An 18,335-nucleotide genomic window follows, 5' to 3' on the forward strand; every position below is an offset into this window, starting at 1 on the left:
CAGTATTACCTAAACCAAGGGTTGGCAACCTTAAACACTCAAAGAGCCATTTGGACCCATTTTCCACAGAAAAGAAAACACCGGGAGCCGCAAAGTCCTTTTGCAATATAAAATAAAATAACACAGGTTAAAATGTTTCTTGCCTTTATTCTGTCTTTTAAATATTCTCTGTCTGTGAACAGCTTCCCGTGCCTGGCCATTTCATGAGCGGCCACAAAACTAGCGTATGTGGTTGAATTTGCAGATTTCATCCACTTCTTAAAAACATTTTTGCTCATATCAACCTTCTGCATCAGTTCTGAAACGGCTTTTTTTCTCTCATCCCCAATCCGGATATTTTTGAGCAAAGGCTGCGTGTTTATTCTGGAAATGTCTCGCAACATTTGACTTTTTGTTGTTTGCTAGTTTCTCATCACATATTAAGCAGACTGGTAAACCAGTCTCGTCAGCAGTGAAAGCAAATTAATCTGTCCACGTAGCATTAAATGTTCTGTTTTCTTCAGATACTTTTCTTTTCTTAGAATTCTCCATAGTTGATTTACCTGGAGTCGAAAAATTATAGAAATCGCGCGCAGGCAGCTGTCGTACATTGGCGGTTGTGATGAATATTAAGAATGACAACAATTTTTAATCATGTTTTATTTAGATTTTACAAGATCACCATCCATCCATCCATCTTCTTCCGCTTATCCGGGGCCGGGTTGCGGGGGCAGTAGCCTAATCAGGGATACCCAGGCTTCCTTCTCCCTGGACACTTCCTCCAGCTCTTCCGGGGGGACACCGAGGCGTTCCCAGGCCAGCCGGGAGACATAGTCCCTCCAGCGTGTCCTGGGTCTTCCTCGGGGCCTCCTTCTGGTGGGACATGCCCGGAACACCTCCCCAGGGAGGTGCCCAGGAGGCATCCGAAACAGATGCCTGAGCCACCTCAGCAGACTCCTCTCGATGTGGAGGAGCGGAGGCTCTACTCCAAGCTCCTCCCGGGTGACCAAGCTCCTCCACCTATCTCTAAGGGAGCGCCCAGCCACCCTGTGGCGGAAGCTCATTTCAGCCGCTTGTATCCGCGATCTTGTCCTTTCGGTCATGACCCAGAGCTCATGACCATAGGTGAGAGTAGGAACGTAGATTGACCGGTAAATCGAGAGCTTCGCCTTCCGGCTTAGCTCCTTCTTCACCACAACGGACCGGTACACCAACCGCATTACTGCTGCCGATGCCCTGATCCGTCTGTCAATCTCACGTTCCATCCTTTGCTCACTCGTGAACAAGACCCCAAGATACTTAAACTCCTCCACCTGAGGCAGGATCTCTCCCCTGGCCTGGAGATGGCCAGCCACCTTTTTCCGGGTGAGTACCATGGCCTCAGACTTGGAGGTGCTGATTCTCATCCCAGCCGCTTCACACTCGGTTGCAAACCGCCCGAGCGCACGCTGGAAATCCTGGCTCGATGGAGCCAACAGGACAACATCATCTGCAAAAAGCAGAGATGAGATCCTGTGGTCCCCGAACTGGACTCCCTCCGGCCCCTGGCTGCGCCTAGAAATTATGTCCATAAGTGATGAACAGAACCGGTGACAAAGGGCAGCCATGCCGGAGTTCAACGTGCACTGGGAACAGATCTGACTTACTACTGGCAACGCGAACCAAGCTCCTGCTCCGTTTGTATAGAGATCGAACAGCCCTCAGCAAAGGGCCAAGGGGCCCCACACTCCAGGAGCACCTCCCACAGGATGTTGTGAGGGACGCAGTCGAATGCCTTCTCCAACTCCACAAAACACATGTGGACCAAGATCACCATAATTTTCAAATTTGGAATTACATTTTAAAAATTAACTAAACAAAAATACATTTTAATTAAATACTCATTGTTTATTTCCCAAGGCTGTAGGGAGCCGCAGCAGAGGGATAAAAGAGCCACAGGTTGCCGACCCCTGACCTAAACCCTCAAGTGTACTGTACATGACACTGTGCTCTGTGGCTCTCACACTCCTCCTGCTGCTCATGTCTATTTCTAACAACAAACTGGACCAACTGGACTCATTTAAAATTGTCATTTTTCAATCCTCACTTTTATTGTTAGACAAAACATTAACTTTCTGTAAAAATAGACAGTGAATTAAAAATCTTACATTGTGTTTGTTTGAATAACAAGGCAGAGATAAAACAGAAAGCAGAGATCATAGTTCCACTGTTTGATTAATGTGACACCACAAACTATTAATGAAACTAAATCATCATCTCATTGAGCTGTTTTAATCCTGTAGCATCTATTTGACTTTACAAATCTCAGCACTGCTTCCAGCATTAAACAAATTGGAAAGGTAGAATCCAGCATAGAGAGGCTGAGTGAATGTGGTCTGGACTCTGTGGAGGAGAGTCATGGTTTCAGAGACACTGTAGAAGGACAGAATACCTGCTCTGTGATCCAGGTACACTCCTAGTCTGGAGGACTGAGGACCTGACACTGGAGTTTTGATGTTGTTGTGCCAAAAGTTATAATTATCTTCTCCACAATCTAATGCCCAAGATTTGTCATTGAAACCAAATACACATTCATTCAACCACCCTTTTCTGCTGATATTCTTGTATGTGACTGCTACAACAACTACTCTCCCGCTCCACTCCACTTCCCAGTAACAACGTCCAGTCAGACTCTCTCCACTCAAGACCTGACACCATTTAATGAATCTGTCTGGGTGACTGGAATAAGACTGTTGTCGACTCACTGATGTCGCTTTTCTGTTTCCCTCAGATAATAACAGCTGTGTGTTTGCTGTGTTTGGATCCAGTGTGATTTTCTGTGAATATTGTAAGAATCCAGCTCTGGTCTTGGGCTCTGGTTGTGACAGTAAAACATCCACTTCAGTCAGAGCCAGTGAGATGTTTGTCCATTTCTCCCTCAGAATGTCCTGTAGTTTATCTCCGAGCTCTGACACAGCTGCTGTCACGTCCTCAAAGTATCTCAGAGGACGGATATTGATGCTGGATGAGTCTGTAGGTTCACTGAGAGCTGACACTGAGGGGTAGTTCTGTAGAAACTGGGTGTGATCCTGTGTGTGTGAGAGCTGCTTCAGATCAGCGTCTTTCCTCTTCAGCTCAGTGATCTCCTGCTCCAGCTTCTCCTGAAGCTCTTTGACTCGACTCCCTTCAGTTTTCTGCTGGGATCTGATCTGCTGCTTCACATCAGAGCGTCTTTTCTTCAGGAGACAGATCAGCTCACTGAAGATCTTCTCACTGTTCTTCACTGCTTTATCAGCAGAGCCATTGATGGTCTCCAGCTCCTGCTGAAGCACCTTCACATCTTTCTCTCTGTCCTGGATTCTCTGCTGGATTTTCTGTTGACTCCCCTCGAGCTCTCTCTGCCTCTCAGTCCTTTCTGCTGCAGCTGAGACTGTGTCGTGGCCTTTATGTTCGTCCACAGAGCAGAGATAACAGATACACTGCTGATCAGTGCGGCAGAACATCTTCATCACCTCATCGTGATGAGAGCAGATGTTGTCCTGGAGCTTCTTGCAGGGCTCCAACAGCTTGTGTCTCTTTAACTGAGCTACATCATAATGAGGCTGGAGGTGTTTCTCACAGTAAGACACCAGACACACCAGACAGGACTTGAGGGCTTTCAGTTTTCTCCCAGTGCAGACATCACAGGCCACATCTTCAGGTCCAGCATAGCAGTGATCAGCAGGAGCAGCTTGGTGTCCAGTCTTCTTCAGCTGCTCCACTAAAGCTGCAAACATGGTGTTTTTCCCCAGGACAGGCCTTGGTGTGAAGGTCTGCCTACACTGAGGGCAGCTGTAAATATTCTTCTCATCCTCTTCATCCCAGTGAGTTTTAATACAGGTCATGCAGTAGCTGTGTCCACAGGGAACAGTCACCGGATCCTTCAGTAGATCCAGACAGATCGAACAAGAAAAGATTTCCTGGTCAAGCTGAGCTCCTTTCTGTGCCATTTCACCTCTCAGTGGTAATGACTGTGGGACTTTGTTAGAAGTGAAACTAGTTTGAGCTATGATCTAAACAACATGTGTTTGTACAGTGAATGTGGTCTGTCAGCTCCTGCACTTCCCCACATGTTGGTTAGACCCATCATCAAACTGTAGATCTGAAGGGGAGGGAAGAAGGAAATACGTGGACAGACTGGAGCTGATGTGGGTGAGAGCAGAGGGAGGGTTATCAGGCTGAGCCTCATTTCAGGAAGACAGAGATACTGCTTATTTAACCCTTGAATTCCTCATTAAATACACTGGTCAGTTGTTCATTTAGGGATCATGTCGTCCTCAGTTTTAACTCACCTGCTCTGTTCTCCTAACATATAAACTAAAAACAATCTATTTTTGATGTAGAGGATTTCAGCTAAAATCAGTCATGAATAAACCAGAACACTGTTAGAAAATGTCAGACTTAGTTGATCACTGACATGTTGACAGGCCTGTTGTATCATTTGACTTTTAAGGACATTTCTTCAGACAGACCTACAACTCCTGGTTCAACATCCATGGCAAAGAAAGGCCATAAAATGTTGTTGCTTCTTTATTTTAGGAGTAAATATGTGGTTGTTTGGACCAATCACAGTGGACTTCCTGCTATGAGGTGACTGATCAAACAAGGCCCTGGTTTTAGATTTACAGTAATTCAGACAGAGACACAGCATCAGTCTCATACAATATGCTGATATTAGCCTGATAATGCTAACGTTTCTCTGTAAGTAAGTAAGCAGTCACACCTGGATGACAATCATTTTACTAGTTTCCAGCAAGATGGTTTCCTGCTAAAAAAAGAAGCAAAGAAAATGTAACACCTGGATCTCAAATAAACTAAAAAACATAACACCTGTGAATTTGGCTTCATTTGTCGGTTGATGTTTGTTGATTCAATATTTGGATTCATCCAACTGCCGGAAGACCAAATTAAACTTGAAACAGTCACTTGGAGATGAATATTATCAGTTTCATTATCAATATTTAGGATGGTGAGTCAAACCAGATGGTGTTATTATCTGTGAGCTAGCTTGTTAGGCTGCAGGTTCACTGGTCCTTGAAACAGTTTCAGTAAATTAGCAGCAAATTAATAAACAGCTCTAGAAAACACTTGACAAACACTGTGTCCAAAATCACTCTCTGTTTAATTGATGGTGCATTATATTTAGCTGACACCATTTTGTTTCTGTATCCAAACTGTGAAATCTGTGTAGCACAGACTAAGAACTGCTCACAGTGAAAAATGAAATGGGCCAAATTTGATAGAACCTGAAGTAAACAGTCGGGTAGTGCTGCACCTGTAAGGGACACAACATGAAGACTGTACTGCTCATTGTAGAACAAGGGAGGGACTTTGGACTCAGAATGCTGTTAGGGTAACCCTTTAAACCTGAGGCCTATTTTTAGATCTATGCTCGAAAAGCCCTTTAGAAACCAATTGATCTTCTGTATAGGATTTAAATTTTTAAACTTCTAAAAGGTACGGAACATCTTTGCCTTTTGTCTGACATGAAAATTTGACAGAGAAAAGGTTGGTGACCAATGTGAAATAGAGAAAAGGCAATGCTTTTTAAATACTGCTACAAACGCCTCTACATATAGCTATTAATGTGACATTTAATTCTACCACAAATAGTAATAGTTATATTAAAAAGAACTCTACTACTAATACTACTACCCCCAAGAGTCACTAATGAAGTGAATTGTACACTTACAAGCAAAGAAAGGCTGGCTGGACAGTTGTGATACAAGCACAGACCTCGATTCAATGTACAAAGTGGGAATCTCTGTCTCAGAGAAGTGTTTTCTCTTTGGCATCTCATATCTTTTGTCAAGCTGTTCTACAAGGTTTCTGAAACCTGTTTTATCAACAACTGAAATGGGAATTTGGTCCATGCAAATACGGTCCTTCTTCTCCTTTCGGCTGCTCCCTTCAGGGGTCGCCACAGCGAATCATCTTCCTCCATCTAACCCTATCCTCTGAATCCTCCTCACCCACACCAACTATCCTCATGTCCTCCTTCACTACATCCAATAACCTCCTCTTTGGTCTTCCTCTAGGCCTCCTTCCTGGCAGCTCTAACCTCAGCATCCTTTTACCAATGTATTCACTGTCCCTCCTCTGAACATGTCCAAACCATCTCAATCTGGCTTCCCTGGCTTTTTCTCCAACATTGCTGGTCTCACCACTGTCTTGTCCACCTTTCCTTTCATTCTTGCTGACACTCTTTTGTCACACATCACACCTGACACGTTCCTCCACCCGTTCCAACCTGCTTGTACATGTCTCTTCACTTCTTTTCCACACTCTCCGTTGCTCTGGACTGTTGACCCTAGGTACTTAAAATCCTCCACCTTCTTCACCTCTACTCCTTGTAACCTCACCGTTCTACTTGAGTCCCTCTCATTTACACACATGTACTCTGTTTTACTGCAGCTAACCTTCATTCCTCTCCTTTCCAGAGAAAACCTCCACCTCTCTACATTTTCCTCCACCTGCTCCCTGCTCTCACTACAGATGACAATGTCATCTGCAAACATCATGGTCCACGGAGATTCCTGTCTAACCTCAAAGCTCAAAGAAACACCTTTAAGGTAAGACTGTATTTACTGCTACTGTGGGTTCAGTGGCTTGGTCCAACAGCTGTCAGGCTGTTTCAGTGTGAGATTCAAGATTTGAGATGCAGCTACAACACAATGTAACACAAACACCATCAGAGCAGAGTCATGATCCTCTGTGATTTTATTTACAATTTAATTCTACCTCCATCTTGTGGTGGTTCAGAAGTACTGATACTGTATGTTTTGTTAAGTATTGATGCCTCACTGTCAAACTACTTTTTAATACTGAGAAGTAAAACTAATGTCAGAAAATATATTTTCAGTATGAAAACTGTAGCTGTGAGACGACCGCAGTACAGTAAGTTAAATATTTCCGTCCAGAAGAAAGAAGCTACAGGAAATGGACAAACTCATGTAGAAGAAAAACTGTCCTTGAATAAATAGTCAGATCTCAGTGACATCAGTTCAGTGCCAATAAATGAATCAGTATGAGAACTGAAAAAAAAATAAACAATGCAATTAAACTTGGGTTGGACATGTTTAAAATCAGCATGAAGTTGGCTCAGGTTAGTAAAGATGCTTCAGGGATCAGTCTTTCTAACTGTCCTCTGTCACAGTTTTGGCTGCACAGCATCAACTGTAAAGGGTTTAAGATCTCTGAGCAGTGGGACACAGAGCTTTGGCATCTTCTGCTTCTGTTCAGCTTTGAGTTTGAAGGAGAGAGAAGTTGGACCTGAAGCAGATGGTGACTTTACTTTTCTTTGAGTTTTGTCCTTAGTTCTAGTGAAGCTGTATTGAGGACCTGCTCTGTTTCTAACTGACCGTCAGTTATTCACACAGGTTGCAAAGTGCCCAGATCTGATTAAACAAAAATCCAATTATTAAAAGGAAGGAAAGAGGAAAGTGTGGAGACAAAGAAAAAACTGCTGACCAGTCTCATCTCTAGTCCTGGTTCTGTTGTGTAATGTACTTTACTGGACACATTAATCATCTGATCTCAATGTAACTGAACTATTAACCACTCGCTGCTGATCAGATTATGAAGGAACCAAAACAAAAAAAAATCATTTGGGTGTAATGTAAATGAAAGCATCAACAAAGAAACACAATGTCTGCTGATGTCTGTGTGTCGAAAGATTCATAGTCTCCAAGCCAAGAAGCAACTCAGTTGAACTTTTACGTTAAAGTGTAGAGAATATTGCTTTTAAAAAGGTCCTACCATGTTAGTTTCCATGATTCAGCTCTGTCCCACTAAAATAAATAAATAATAATATAAAAGAAAAACATTAGTAGACAATGACAAAGTCTAGTTAGGCTAATTTCAAAATAAAACCAAAGGAAGCAAGCATACTTAATGCAATGGGAAATTATGTTAAATATCACATATAATTTTTAAATAATTGTTAAATGTTATCAAAGAATTGACACTAACTAGAAACAGATGAACGGCAGGTGAGGCTTTGTCATTTTATGTGGTGAAAGCTGTGACTATATTCGATTTAAAAAAAGAGGCCATGCTTTTTAAAGGATACTTATTCAAATGCCTCGACACTTTCTATTACAAATTACAAGTTATATTAAAAAGACTTCTACTACTGAGCACTACTAATACTACTATTAATACTACTCTGCTGATTATTAAAACTAATAGTACCCACTGTATATTACAAATACTGCTACTATTGTAATAAATGGAATCTCTTTCATAATAAAATTAATAAAACCAATAAATCTACTGTTGATATTGCTAATTAGGTCATACTAGGAGATTCTCTTTCATTACAATTTCTCTTCCATCACATAAAGCAAGAGGCTCTAACTTCTTTTCAGTTGTCACTTTATTTCCCCAGAGGCAGAAAAACAAGTAGCCCCATGCTTCAGAAACTTCTGTAGGTTCATCTGGCTGATTTTTAAGAGTCACTGATCTTAAAAACAGATTCTAAAACATTCCCTAGCTAGCAATAACTCAAACAACCTCACATAATGCAGCACTTTGTAAAATACAAGAAGACTTACCATTATTTACATGGATACTCTCCATTCCAAAGCATCTGAAGCAGTGAACACATAACCCGATCCAGGCTAATGTCAAAAATGTCCAGGTGTTTTTAACAGAGCAGCTTCAAATTAGCTCACAGCATCATCTTAGTCTCTGGTATTATGAGGCCTTTACTGAAGAGCTTTGCTAAAGAGAAGCATTGCATGCAGTGTCCACTGTAATGTCAGGATGTATTAATGTCTCATTGTACTTTCATCAACATTTTAATTCCCAAGAAGAACTTAACGTTAGCCTTGAGCTCTAATCTTAAAGTAACGTTAGCCAGGACAAACATGGTGTGGTTAAAATGCAGTCACTGTACAGCAGCAGAACAATATCACGTCACTGACAGTGGACAGGAACCAACGAACAGTATAATATGAAAACTGTTATCTGACCTTTGAACCTTAAAACGCTCGTAGCTGTAGTCAAACTAATCAAACCACCACCGTCACAACAAACGGATATACGCATAAGCAATACGCGGCCGCAAAAAGCGGGAACTTTAAATTTCTACCAGGAGCGAGCGTTGAATATCTTCGGTTAGATTTGTAATTTAAATTATTTTGTGTAAAATTTTTATTAACAATCAGAAAGTAAAAATAATAAAAATAACACATACGACCTCCAAGGTAAATTTACTGTCAGTCACTTCTAGTTTTAGCCTGAACTACAAGCTAGCAACTCCGTGGGGATAACAGGAAACGTTAGCTTTAGCCAACTCTACTGCATTTGTGATTAAGGCAAAGACCGTATGCAGGAGAAGTTAGATTTCTAACACAATCCCTCATTAAAAACACATATTCTTACCTTCCTTCCTCTGCTGCAGTGTCCACAGACAGCTGTGAGACAGACATGAGAAATGTGGAAAACCACTTTCGCCTCCATCAGCCATTCAGCCTTTCTCCCAGTGACGTCACCATGACGTACGTCAACGGGAGGGTAGGAAGAGGCACCAATGCGCATGTGCAATGGCTCCTGAATTGCAGAAGCAAACCCAGAGAAAATGCATTTGGCGTGAACTTGTATACAAACGGGATTTTCTTTGTTTGTCAGTCAAACTATCTTCCTTTCACAAACAGGTGCTGGGATGCTGGAAACTTATGTGCACACATTATTTCACCTCTAAAATGCTAAATTACATGAAGCACCATGTTGTAATTGAAGACATGGACAAGTGAAGAAGTACTGAAATCATTTACTACTGTGTGATCCTAAGCAAAGCTGTACATTTTACTTTTGTTTCCAGAATATTAATATGATACAACAGTGTACTGTGAACAATTTGTTTCGTACCCTAGTGAAATATTTGTTAAATGTATATTTCAGTATTACCTGAACCCTCAGGTGTACTGGACATGACACTGTGCTCTGTGGCTCTCACACCCCCTCTGCTGTTCATGTCTGTCTCTAACAACAAACTGGACCAAGTGGACTCAACTTATCTTCATTTTTCAATCCTGTTTTATTGATGGATAAAACAATAATAATACAGACAGTAAATTAAACATTTTACATTGTCAGTTTGGAAAACAAGGCAGAGATAAAACAGAAAGCAAAGATCATAGTTCTACCCACAGTTTGATTAATGTGATACCACAACAATAAGCAACTATTGAAACTAAATTAATGAGCTGATTGAGCTGCTTTAATCCTGTAGCATGACTTCACAAATCTCAGCACTGCTTCCAGAATTCAAACAGTAACCAAGCCAGAGTCCAGCATAGAGAGGCTGAGTGAATGTGGTCTGGACTCTGTGGAGGAGAGTCATGGTTTTAGAGACACTGTAGAAGGACAGAATACCTGCTCTGTGATCCAGGTACACTCCTACTCTGGAGGACTGAGGACCTGACACTGGAGTTCTGATGTTATTATGCCAAAAATTATAATTGTCTTGTCGACAATATAATGCCCAAGATTTGTCATTGAGTCCAAATACACATTCTTTCGAGGTCCCTGCTCTGCTGATATTCTTGTATGTGACTGCTACATTGACTCCTGTCCCGCTCCACTCCACCTCCCAGTAACAACGTCCAGTCAGACTCTCTCTATTCAGGACCTGCCAGTAATCAGTGAATCTGTCTGGGTGACTGGAATAAGACTGTTGTTGACTCATTACTGTTGCTTTTCTGTTTCCCTCAGATAATAACAGAAGTGTGTGTGCTGTGTTTGGATCCAGTGTGATTTCCTGTGAATATTGTAAGAATCCAGCTCTGGTCTTGGGCTCTGGTTGTGCCAGTAAAACATCCACTTCAGTCAGAGCCCGTGAGATGTTTGTCCATTTCTCCCTCAGAATGTCCTGTAGTTTATCTCTGAGCTCTGACACAGCTGCTGTCACGTCCTCAAAGTATCTCAGAGGACGGATATTGATGCTGGATGAATCTGTAGGTTCACTGAGAGCTGACACTGAGGGGTAGTTCTGTAGAAACTGGGTGTGATCCTGTGTGTGTGAGAGCTGCTTCAGATCAGCGTCTTTCCTCTTCAGCTCAGTGATCTCCTGCTCCAGCTTCTCCTGAAGCTCTTTGACTCGACTCCCTTCAGTTTCCTGCTGGGATCTGATCTGCTGCTTCAAATCAGAGCATCTTTTCTTCAGGAGACGGATCAGCTCAGTGAAGATCTTCTCACTGTCCTCCGCTGCTTTATCAGCAGAGCCATTGATGGCCTCCAGCTCCTGCTGAAGCACCTTCACATCTTTCTCTCTGTCCTGGATTCTCTGCTGGATTTTCTGTCGACTCCCCTCGAGCTCTCTCTGCCTCTCAGTCCTTTCTGCTGCAGCTGAGACTGTGTCGTGGCCTTTATGTTCCTCCACAGAGCAGAGAGAACAGATACACTGCTGATCAGTGCGGCAGAACATCTTCATCACCTCATCATGATGAGAGCAGATGTTGTCCTGGAGCTTCTTGCAGGGCTCCACCAGCTTGTGTCTCTTTAACTGAGCTACATCATAATGAGGCTGGAGGTGTTTCTCACAGTAAGACACCAGACACACCAGACAGGACTTGAGGGCTTTCAGTTTTCTCCCAGTGCAGACATCACAGGCCACGTCTTCAGGTCCAGCATAGCAGTGATCAACAGAAGCAGCTTGGAGTCCAGTCTTCTTCAGCTGCTCCACTAAATCTGCTAACATGGTGTTTTTCACCAGGACAGGCCTCGATGTGAAGGTCTGCCTACACTGAGGGCAGCTGTAGATATTCTTCTCATCCTCTTCATCCCAGTGAGTTTTAATGCAGGTCATGCAGTAGCTGTGTCCACAGGGAACAGTCACCGGATCCTTCAGTAGATCCAGACAGATCGAACAAGAAATTGATTCCTGGTCCAGCTGAGCTCCTTTCTGTGCCATTTCACCTCTCAGTGGTAATGACTGTGTGACTTTGTTAGAAGTGAAACTAGTTTGAGCTGTGATCTAAACCACAGGTGTTTGTACAGTGAATGTGGTCTGTCAGCTCCTGCACCTTCCCACAAGTTGGTTACACCCATTTTCAAACTGTAGATCTGAAGGGGAGGAAACAAGGAAATACGTGGACAGACTGGAGCTGCTGTGTGTGAGAGCAGAGGGAGGGTTATCAGGCTGAGCCTCATTTCAGGAAGACAGAGATACTGCTTATTTAACCCTTGAATTTGTAATTAAATACACTGGTCAGTAATTTATTAGTTGATATTTTCATCTAGGGATCATGTCTTCCTCAGTTTTAACTCACCTGCTCTGTTCTCCTAACATATAAACTAAAAAACAATCTATTTTTGATGTAGAGGATTTCAGCTAAAATCAGTCATGAAGAAACCAGAACACTGTTAGAAAATGTCAGACTTAGTTGATCACTGACATGTTGACAGGCCTGTTGTATCATTTGACTTTTAAGGACATTTCTTCAGACAGACCTACAACTCCTGGTTCAACATCCATGGTAAAGAAAGGCCATAAAATGTTGTTGCTTCTTTATTTTAGGAGTAAATATGTGGTTGTTTGGACCAATCACAGTAGACTTCCTGCTATGAGGTGACTGATCAAAACAAGGCCCTGGTTTTAGATTTACAGTAATTCAGACAGAGACACAGCATCAGTCTCATACAATATGCTGATATTAGCCTGATAATGCTAACGTTTCTCTGTAAGTAAGTAAGCAGTCACACCTGGATGACAATCATTTTACTAGTTTCCAGCAAGATGGTTTCCTGCTAAAAAAGAAGCAAAGAAAATGTAACACCTGGATCTCAAATAAACTAAAAAACATAACACCTGTGTATTTGGCTTCATTTGTCGGTTGATGTTTGTTGATTCAGTATTTGGATTCATCCAATTGCCTGAAGACCAAATTAAACTTGAAACAGTCACTTGGAGATGAATATTATCAGTTTCATTATCAATATTTAGGATGGTGAGTCAAACCAGATGGTGCTATTATCTGTGAGCTAGCTTGTTAGGCTGCAGGTTCACTGGTCCTTGAAACAGTTTCAGTAAATTAGCAGCAAATTAATAAACAGCTCTAGAAAACACTTGACAAACACTGTGTCCAAAATCACTCCCTGTTTAATTTATGGTGCATTATATTTAGCTTAATTTTTTAAACTTCTAAAAGGTACGGAACATCTTTGCCTTTTGTCTGACATGAAAATTTGACAGAGAAAAGGTTGGTGACCACTGGTCTAAAGAATATTGCTTTAAAAAAAAGGTCCTACCACATTAGTATTCATGATTCAACTCCGCCCCCTTGAAGGCCTGTTATCAAAGAATTAACACGAATTAGAAACAGCTGAACTGGTGAGGCTTTGTCATTTTATTTGGTGAAAGTGGTGGCCAACTTCAATGTCAAATAGAGAAAAGGCCATGCTTTTTAAATACTGCTACAAACGCCTCTACATATAGCTATTAATGTGACATTTAATTCTACCACAAATAGTAATAGTTATATTAAAAAGAACTCTACTACTAATACTACTACCCCCAAGAGTCACTAATGAAGTGAATTGTAACAGCCATATACGAGTCCACTGTTCGACTCGTCCCAAGGTCTGTCGTACAAGCAAAGAAAGGCTGGCTGGACAGTTGTGATTCAAGCACAGACCTCGATTCAATGTACAAAGTGGGAATCTCTGTCTCAGAGAAGTGTTTTCTCCTTGGCATCTCATATCTTTTGTCAAGCTGTTCTACAAGGTTTCTGAAACCTGTTTTATCAACAACTGAAGTGGGAATTTGGTCCATGCAAATACAACCCTGTTAAGTCTTTTTGCTACACTCATATTTTCTTGTCACTGACAGTACCTTTGAAATAGTAGGCTGGCTTGAAGATGTTTTTTTTGTTTCTTCCTCTGGCTGTCAAAAGAAATAATTACATTTACACGTAAAACATTAGCTGTCATGCATCCACATTGGCATTAATCTTGGTTATTTTTAGTGTTTGGGTTCATATTCGTTTAATGCACAATGTTAATCTGGTAAACATGTATTGGTGTATTTTTAAACTTATTGGTTGATGCTAAAAAACAAAAGCTATAAAACTGACATATGTAGCTTTATTATAAAGTTTTATTGTAACGTGCACATTAGTAATAGTTATAATTTTCTCTCTCACTCAGCTGCTTCCCTTTAGTGGTCGTCACAACAGTATTATGCCCTTCATCACTATTACTAATACTAAAAATAATGATAATGATCTCTTTAAAATAAAAGTCTAAATTAAATCAGTAGAAAGAGACTCACCTGTCGATCTTTTAACTCCTTGAACAAATCAGGATGAGAGTGACAAATGTTTGCTAAGATTTGATGTGTTGCCTCCTGTGGCAGCGCATGACTTATAGCAGCGCTTGTAGACTGGTGATTTAAGATCGGTTGGTTCACCTCTTTCATAACTTTTGTAGGGAAAGTAATGTCATATTTCACTTCTACCGATTTCGTTATTTATTAATTTCTGACGTGAAGAGTGAGTTTCACCTGTTAGATCTATTTTCCTTTTCACACTTGACAGTTTCGTGTCAGTTTGGGTAACACTGTGGTGAACGTCAGCAGCAAATGAAATACTGAACTGAGCAAAATTAGGGTATTGTACCATTTGAAATATTATACATACACCGGCATTTTTCCAGTGCCAGAATACCACACATCCTATTGACACTACTGCGGCATGAAAAATGTAAAGCTTATCTAGCAGCTTCATTTTGAACCAACTGAAGTGTGTTTAAATCTTTCTTTCCAGCATTTACCCAAATCAACTGGCAACAGTCTCGCTGTGAAATTATCAGATTGCCTATTATAAGTTTAACTAAACTTAATGTTAAGTATCTGCTGCATCTTCTCACCACAGCTAATGCATTGCCAATGTTTTTGACCATATTATCAATATGCACTGACAAAGATAATTTACTCAGTGTGTATGCCCAGCAGTTTAACATTTTCCACTTGTTCTATAGGTGTATTATTTACAAACACTTTAAGGTTTTGCACATTCCTTAAAGATTTGCTTGAGCCAAGTATAATATTTTTTGTCTCCAATACACTGATAATCAGTTCGTTCTTTATAATCCATTTTTCAAATGCTTTTAATTCCTTGTTGAGAATTTCAGTCAAGGCAGCAGATGATATAGTGGAAGCATACATAGCTGTGTCAAATGCACACAACTAGTTTTGCTTGTCTTAAAACCAAAGGTAAGTCGTTTATAAAAAAACAAAGAATATATTAATGGACCAAGACTGGTTCCCAGAGGAACGCCACAGTTCACAGACACTATGAGACAAAATACCATTAAAGAAAACCCTTTGTGATCTACTTTTTAAATAACTTTTGACCCAGGAAACTGCAGATGGTTTGAAATCATAAAACTTGTTTTTCAAGTACTAGCTTGTGACTGATAACATCAAATGCTGATATGAAATCTATCAAAACGGCCCAATGTCTCCAGAATATTAATATGATACAATAGTGCATTCTGAACAAATTGTTTTGTGCCCTGTTGAAATATTTGTCAACTGTATATTTCAGTATTATCTGAACCCTCAGGTGAGTTATAAACCTGCTGTAAATGTTATGATTCGGTGTGGTGCGGGTGAAAAAGGAGAGGTAGGGCCCAAGTGCAGGACAGCAGGCAGTTTATTTCCATGGAAACATCCAGGGCTCAGGCAAACAAATATTCACCGCCACCAGGAGGGCAGACAGTAAAAATGAGAACACCTCTCGGTTAAACGAAAAGGCAGCCAAACAGGCAAATATGATCCTTCTACTCTGGCAAACATCAACTAATGCTCCGACAGGGAACAAAGGAAAGAGGGAGGTATAAATAGGGAGAACACAAACGGTGATTAGGAACATAATAGAAACAGGTGAAACTCATGAACACATATTACTAACATAAAGCTGCCCGGGGACCAGAGCGATGATAAAAGGAAATCTCTAGAAAATAAGAGTCCCCCGGCAGGAAGTCCCAAAGGAGAACTGTAACAGTTCATGTATGTCTCTACTACCAAACTGGACCAACTGGATTCATTTAAACTTATTTGTCTTCATTTTTCAATCCCCAGTTTTGTTGTTGGATGAAACATTAACTTCCACTGAAAATACAGACAATAAATTAAATATTTTACATTCTAAAGTGGTTTGGAAAACAAGTAAAACAGAAACCAGAGATCATAGTTCCATCCACACAGTTTGATTAATGTGACACCACAACAATGAGCAACTATTAATGAAACTAAATCAATGAGCTGATTGAGCTGTTTTAATCCTGTAACATCTATTTGACTTTACAAATCTCAGCACTGCCTCCAACATTAAACCAGTAACCAATCCAAAGTCCAGCATAGAGAGGCTGAGTGAATGTGGTCTGGACTCTGTGGAGGAGAGTCATGGTTTCAGAGACACTGTAGAAGGACAGAATACCTGCTCTGTGATCCAGGTACACTCCTACTCTGGAGGACTGAGGACCTGACAATGGAGTTCTGATGTTGTTGTGCCAAAAGTCATAACTGTTTTGTTCACAATATAATGCCCAAGATTTGTTGTTGACTCCAAATCCACATTCATTCAGCCACCCTGCTCTGCTGATATTCTTGTATGTGACTGCTACACCAACTCCTGTCCCGCTCCACTCCACCTCCCAGTAGCAACGTCCAGTCAGACTCTCTCTATTCAGGACCTGTTCCGATAAAGTGAATCTGTCTCGGTGACTGGAATAAGACTGTTGTTGACTCATTAATGTTGCTTTTCTGTTTCCCTCAGATAATAACAGCCATGTGTTTGCTGTGTTTGGATCCAGTGTGATTTCCTGTGAATATTGTAAGAATCCAGCTCTGGTCTTGGGCTCTGGTTGTGACAGTAAAACATCCACTTCAGTCAGAGCCAGTGAGATGTTTGTCCATTTCTCCCTCAGAATATCCTGTAGTTTATCTCTGAGCTCTGACAAAGTTGCTGTCACGTCCTCAAAGTATCTCAGAGGACGGATATTGATGCTGGATGAGTCTGTAGGTTCACTGAGAGCTGACACTGAGGGGTAGTTCTGTAGAAACTGGATGTGATCCTGTGTGTGTGAGAGCTGCTTCAGATCAGCGTCTTTCCTCTTCAGCTCAGTGATCTCCTGCTCCAGCTTCTCCTGAAGCTCTTTGACTCGACTCCCTTCAGTTTCCTGCTGGGATCTGATCTGCTGCTTCACATCAGAGCGTCTTTTCTCCAGGAGACTGATCAGCTCAGTGAAGATCTTCTCGCTGTCCTTCACTGCTTTATCAGCAGAGCCATTGATGGTTTCTAGCTGCTGCTGAAGCACCTTCATAGCTTTCTCTCTGTCCTGGATTCTCTGCTGGATTTTATGTCGACTCCCCTCGAGCTCTCTCTGCCTCTCAGTCCTTTCTGATGCACCTGAGACTGTGTCGTGGCCTTTATGTTCCTCCACAGAGCAGAGAGAACAGATACACTGCTGATCAGTGCGGCAGAACATCTTCATCACCTCATCGTGACGAGAGCAGATGTTGTCCTGGAGCTTCTTGCAGGGCTCCACCAGCTTGTGTCTCTTTAACTGAGCTACATCATAATGAGGCTGGAGGTGTTTCTCACAGTAAGACACCAGACACACCAGACAGGACTTGAGGGCTTTCAGTTTTCTCCCAGTGCAGAAATCACAGGCCACATCTTCAGGTCCAGCATAGCAGTGATCAGCAGGAGCAGCTTGGAGTCCAGTCTTCTTCAGCTGCTCCACTAAATCTGCTAACATGGTGTTTTTCACCAGGACAGGTCTCGGTGTGAAGGTCTGCCTACACTGAGGGCAGCTACAGATATTCTTCTCATCCTCTTCATCCCAGAATCTTTCAACACAGGTCATGCAGTAGTTGTGTCCACAGGGAATAGTCACCGGATCCTTCAGTAGATCCAGACAGATCGAACAAGAAATTGATTCCTGGTCCAGCTGAACTCCTTTCTGTGCCATTTCAGCTCTCAGTGGTAATGACTGTGTGGCTTTCACTTTTTGATGTAGAGGATTTCAGCTAAAATCAGTCATGAATAAACCAGAACACTGTTAGAAAATGTCAGACTTAGTTGATCACTGACATGTTGACAGGCCTGTTGTATCATTTGCCTTTGTTGTTAGGCTGCAGGTTCACTGGTCCTGACAGGGTTCGTCGGACTTGAGGACCAAAAAACACCCACACCACTCATCAGTTAAAGAGGTTTTATTGTCACAAGACTTAATAATGAATGAGAATGTGGAATATGATTTGACCAGTAGATGGAGACATAGACCAGACGATATATGGTGCAGGATGGTTGCTGACTAAGCCCACA

The 18,335-nt window shown here is 41.6% G+C and overlaps 3 protein-coding genes across 3 annotated transcripts; all 3 read right to left on the reverse strand.

The window, feature by feature from the left end:
• Positions 1-2,044: 2,044 nt before the first annotated feature.
• Positions 2,045-4,099, reverse strand: LOC113134550 (tripartite motif-containing protein 16-like). The gene has a single exon (XM_026313991.1). It carries the CDS (start codon positions 3,945-3,947, stop codon positions 2,265-2,267), a length of 1,683 nt encoding a protein of 560 aa, XP_026169776.1. The 5' UTR covers positions 3,948-4,099; the 3' UTR covers positions 2,045-2,264.
• A 6,056-nt stretch (positions 4,100-10,155) lies between these two features.
• Positions 10,156-11,955, reverse strand: LOC113134598 (tripartite motif-containing protein 16-like). The gene has a single exon (XM_026314051.1). The coding sequence runs from the start codon at positions 11,912-11,914 to the stop codon at positions 10,223-10,225; it is 1,692 nt and encodes a 563-aa protein (XP_026169836.1). The 5' UTR covers positions 11,915-11,955; the 3' UTR covers positions 10,156-10,222.
• A 4,323-nt stretch (positions 11,956-16,278) lies between these two features.
• On the reverse strand, positions 16,279-18,101 carry LOC113134548 (tripartite motif-containing protein 16-like). Its single transcript, XM_026313989.1, has one exon. It carries the CDS (start codon positions 17,977-17,979, stop codon positions 16,297-16,299), a length of 1,683 nt encoding a protein of 560 aa, XP_026169774.1. The 5' UTR covers positions 17,980-18,101; the 3' UTR covers positions 16,279-16,296.
• Between the last annotated feature and the right edge of the window lie 234 nt (positions 18,102-18,335).

Source organism: Mastacembelus armatus, chromosome 17 (genome assembly GCF_900324485.2).
Source record: "Mastacembelus armatus chromosome 17, fMasArm1.2, whole genome shotgun sequence".
Classification (NCBI taxonomy): domain Eukaryota; kingdom Metazoa; phylum Chordata; class Actinopteri; order Synbranchiformes; family Mastacembelidae; genus Mastacembelus; species Mastacembelus armatus.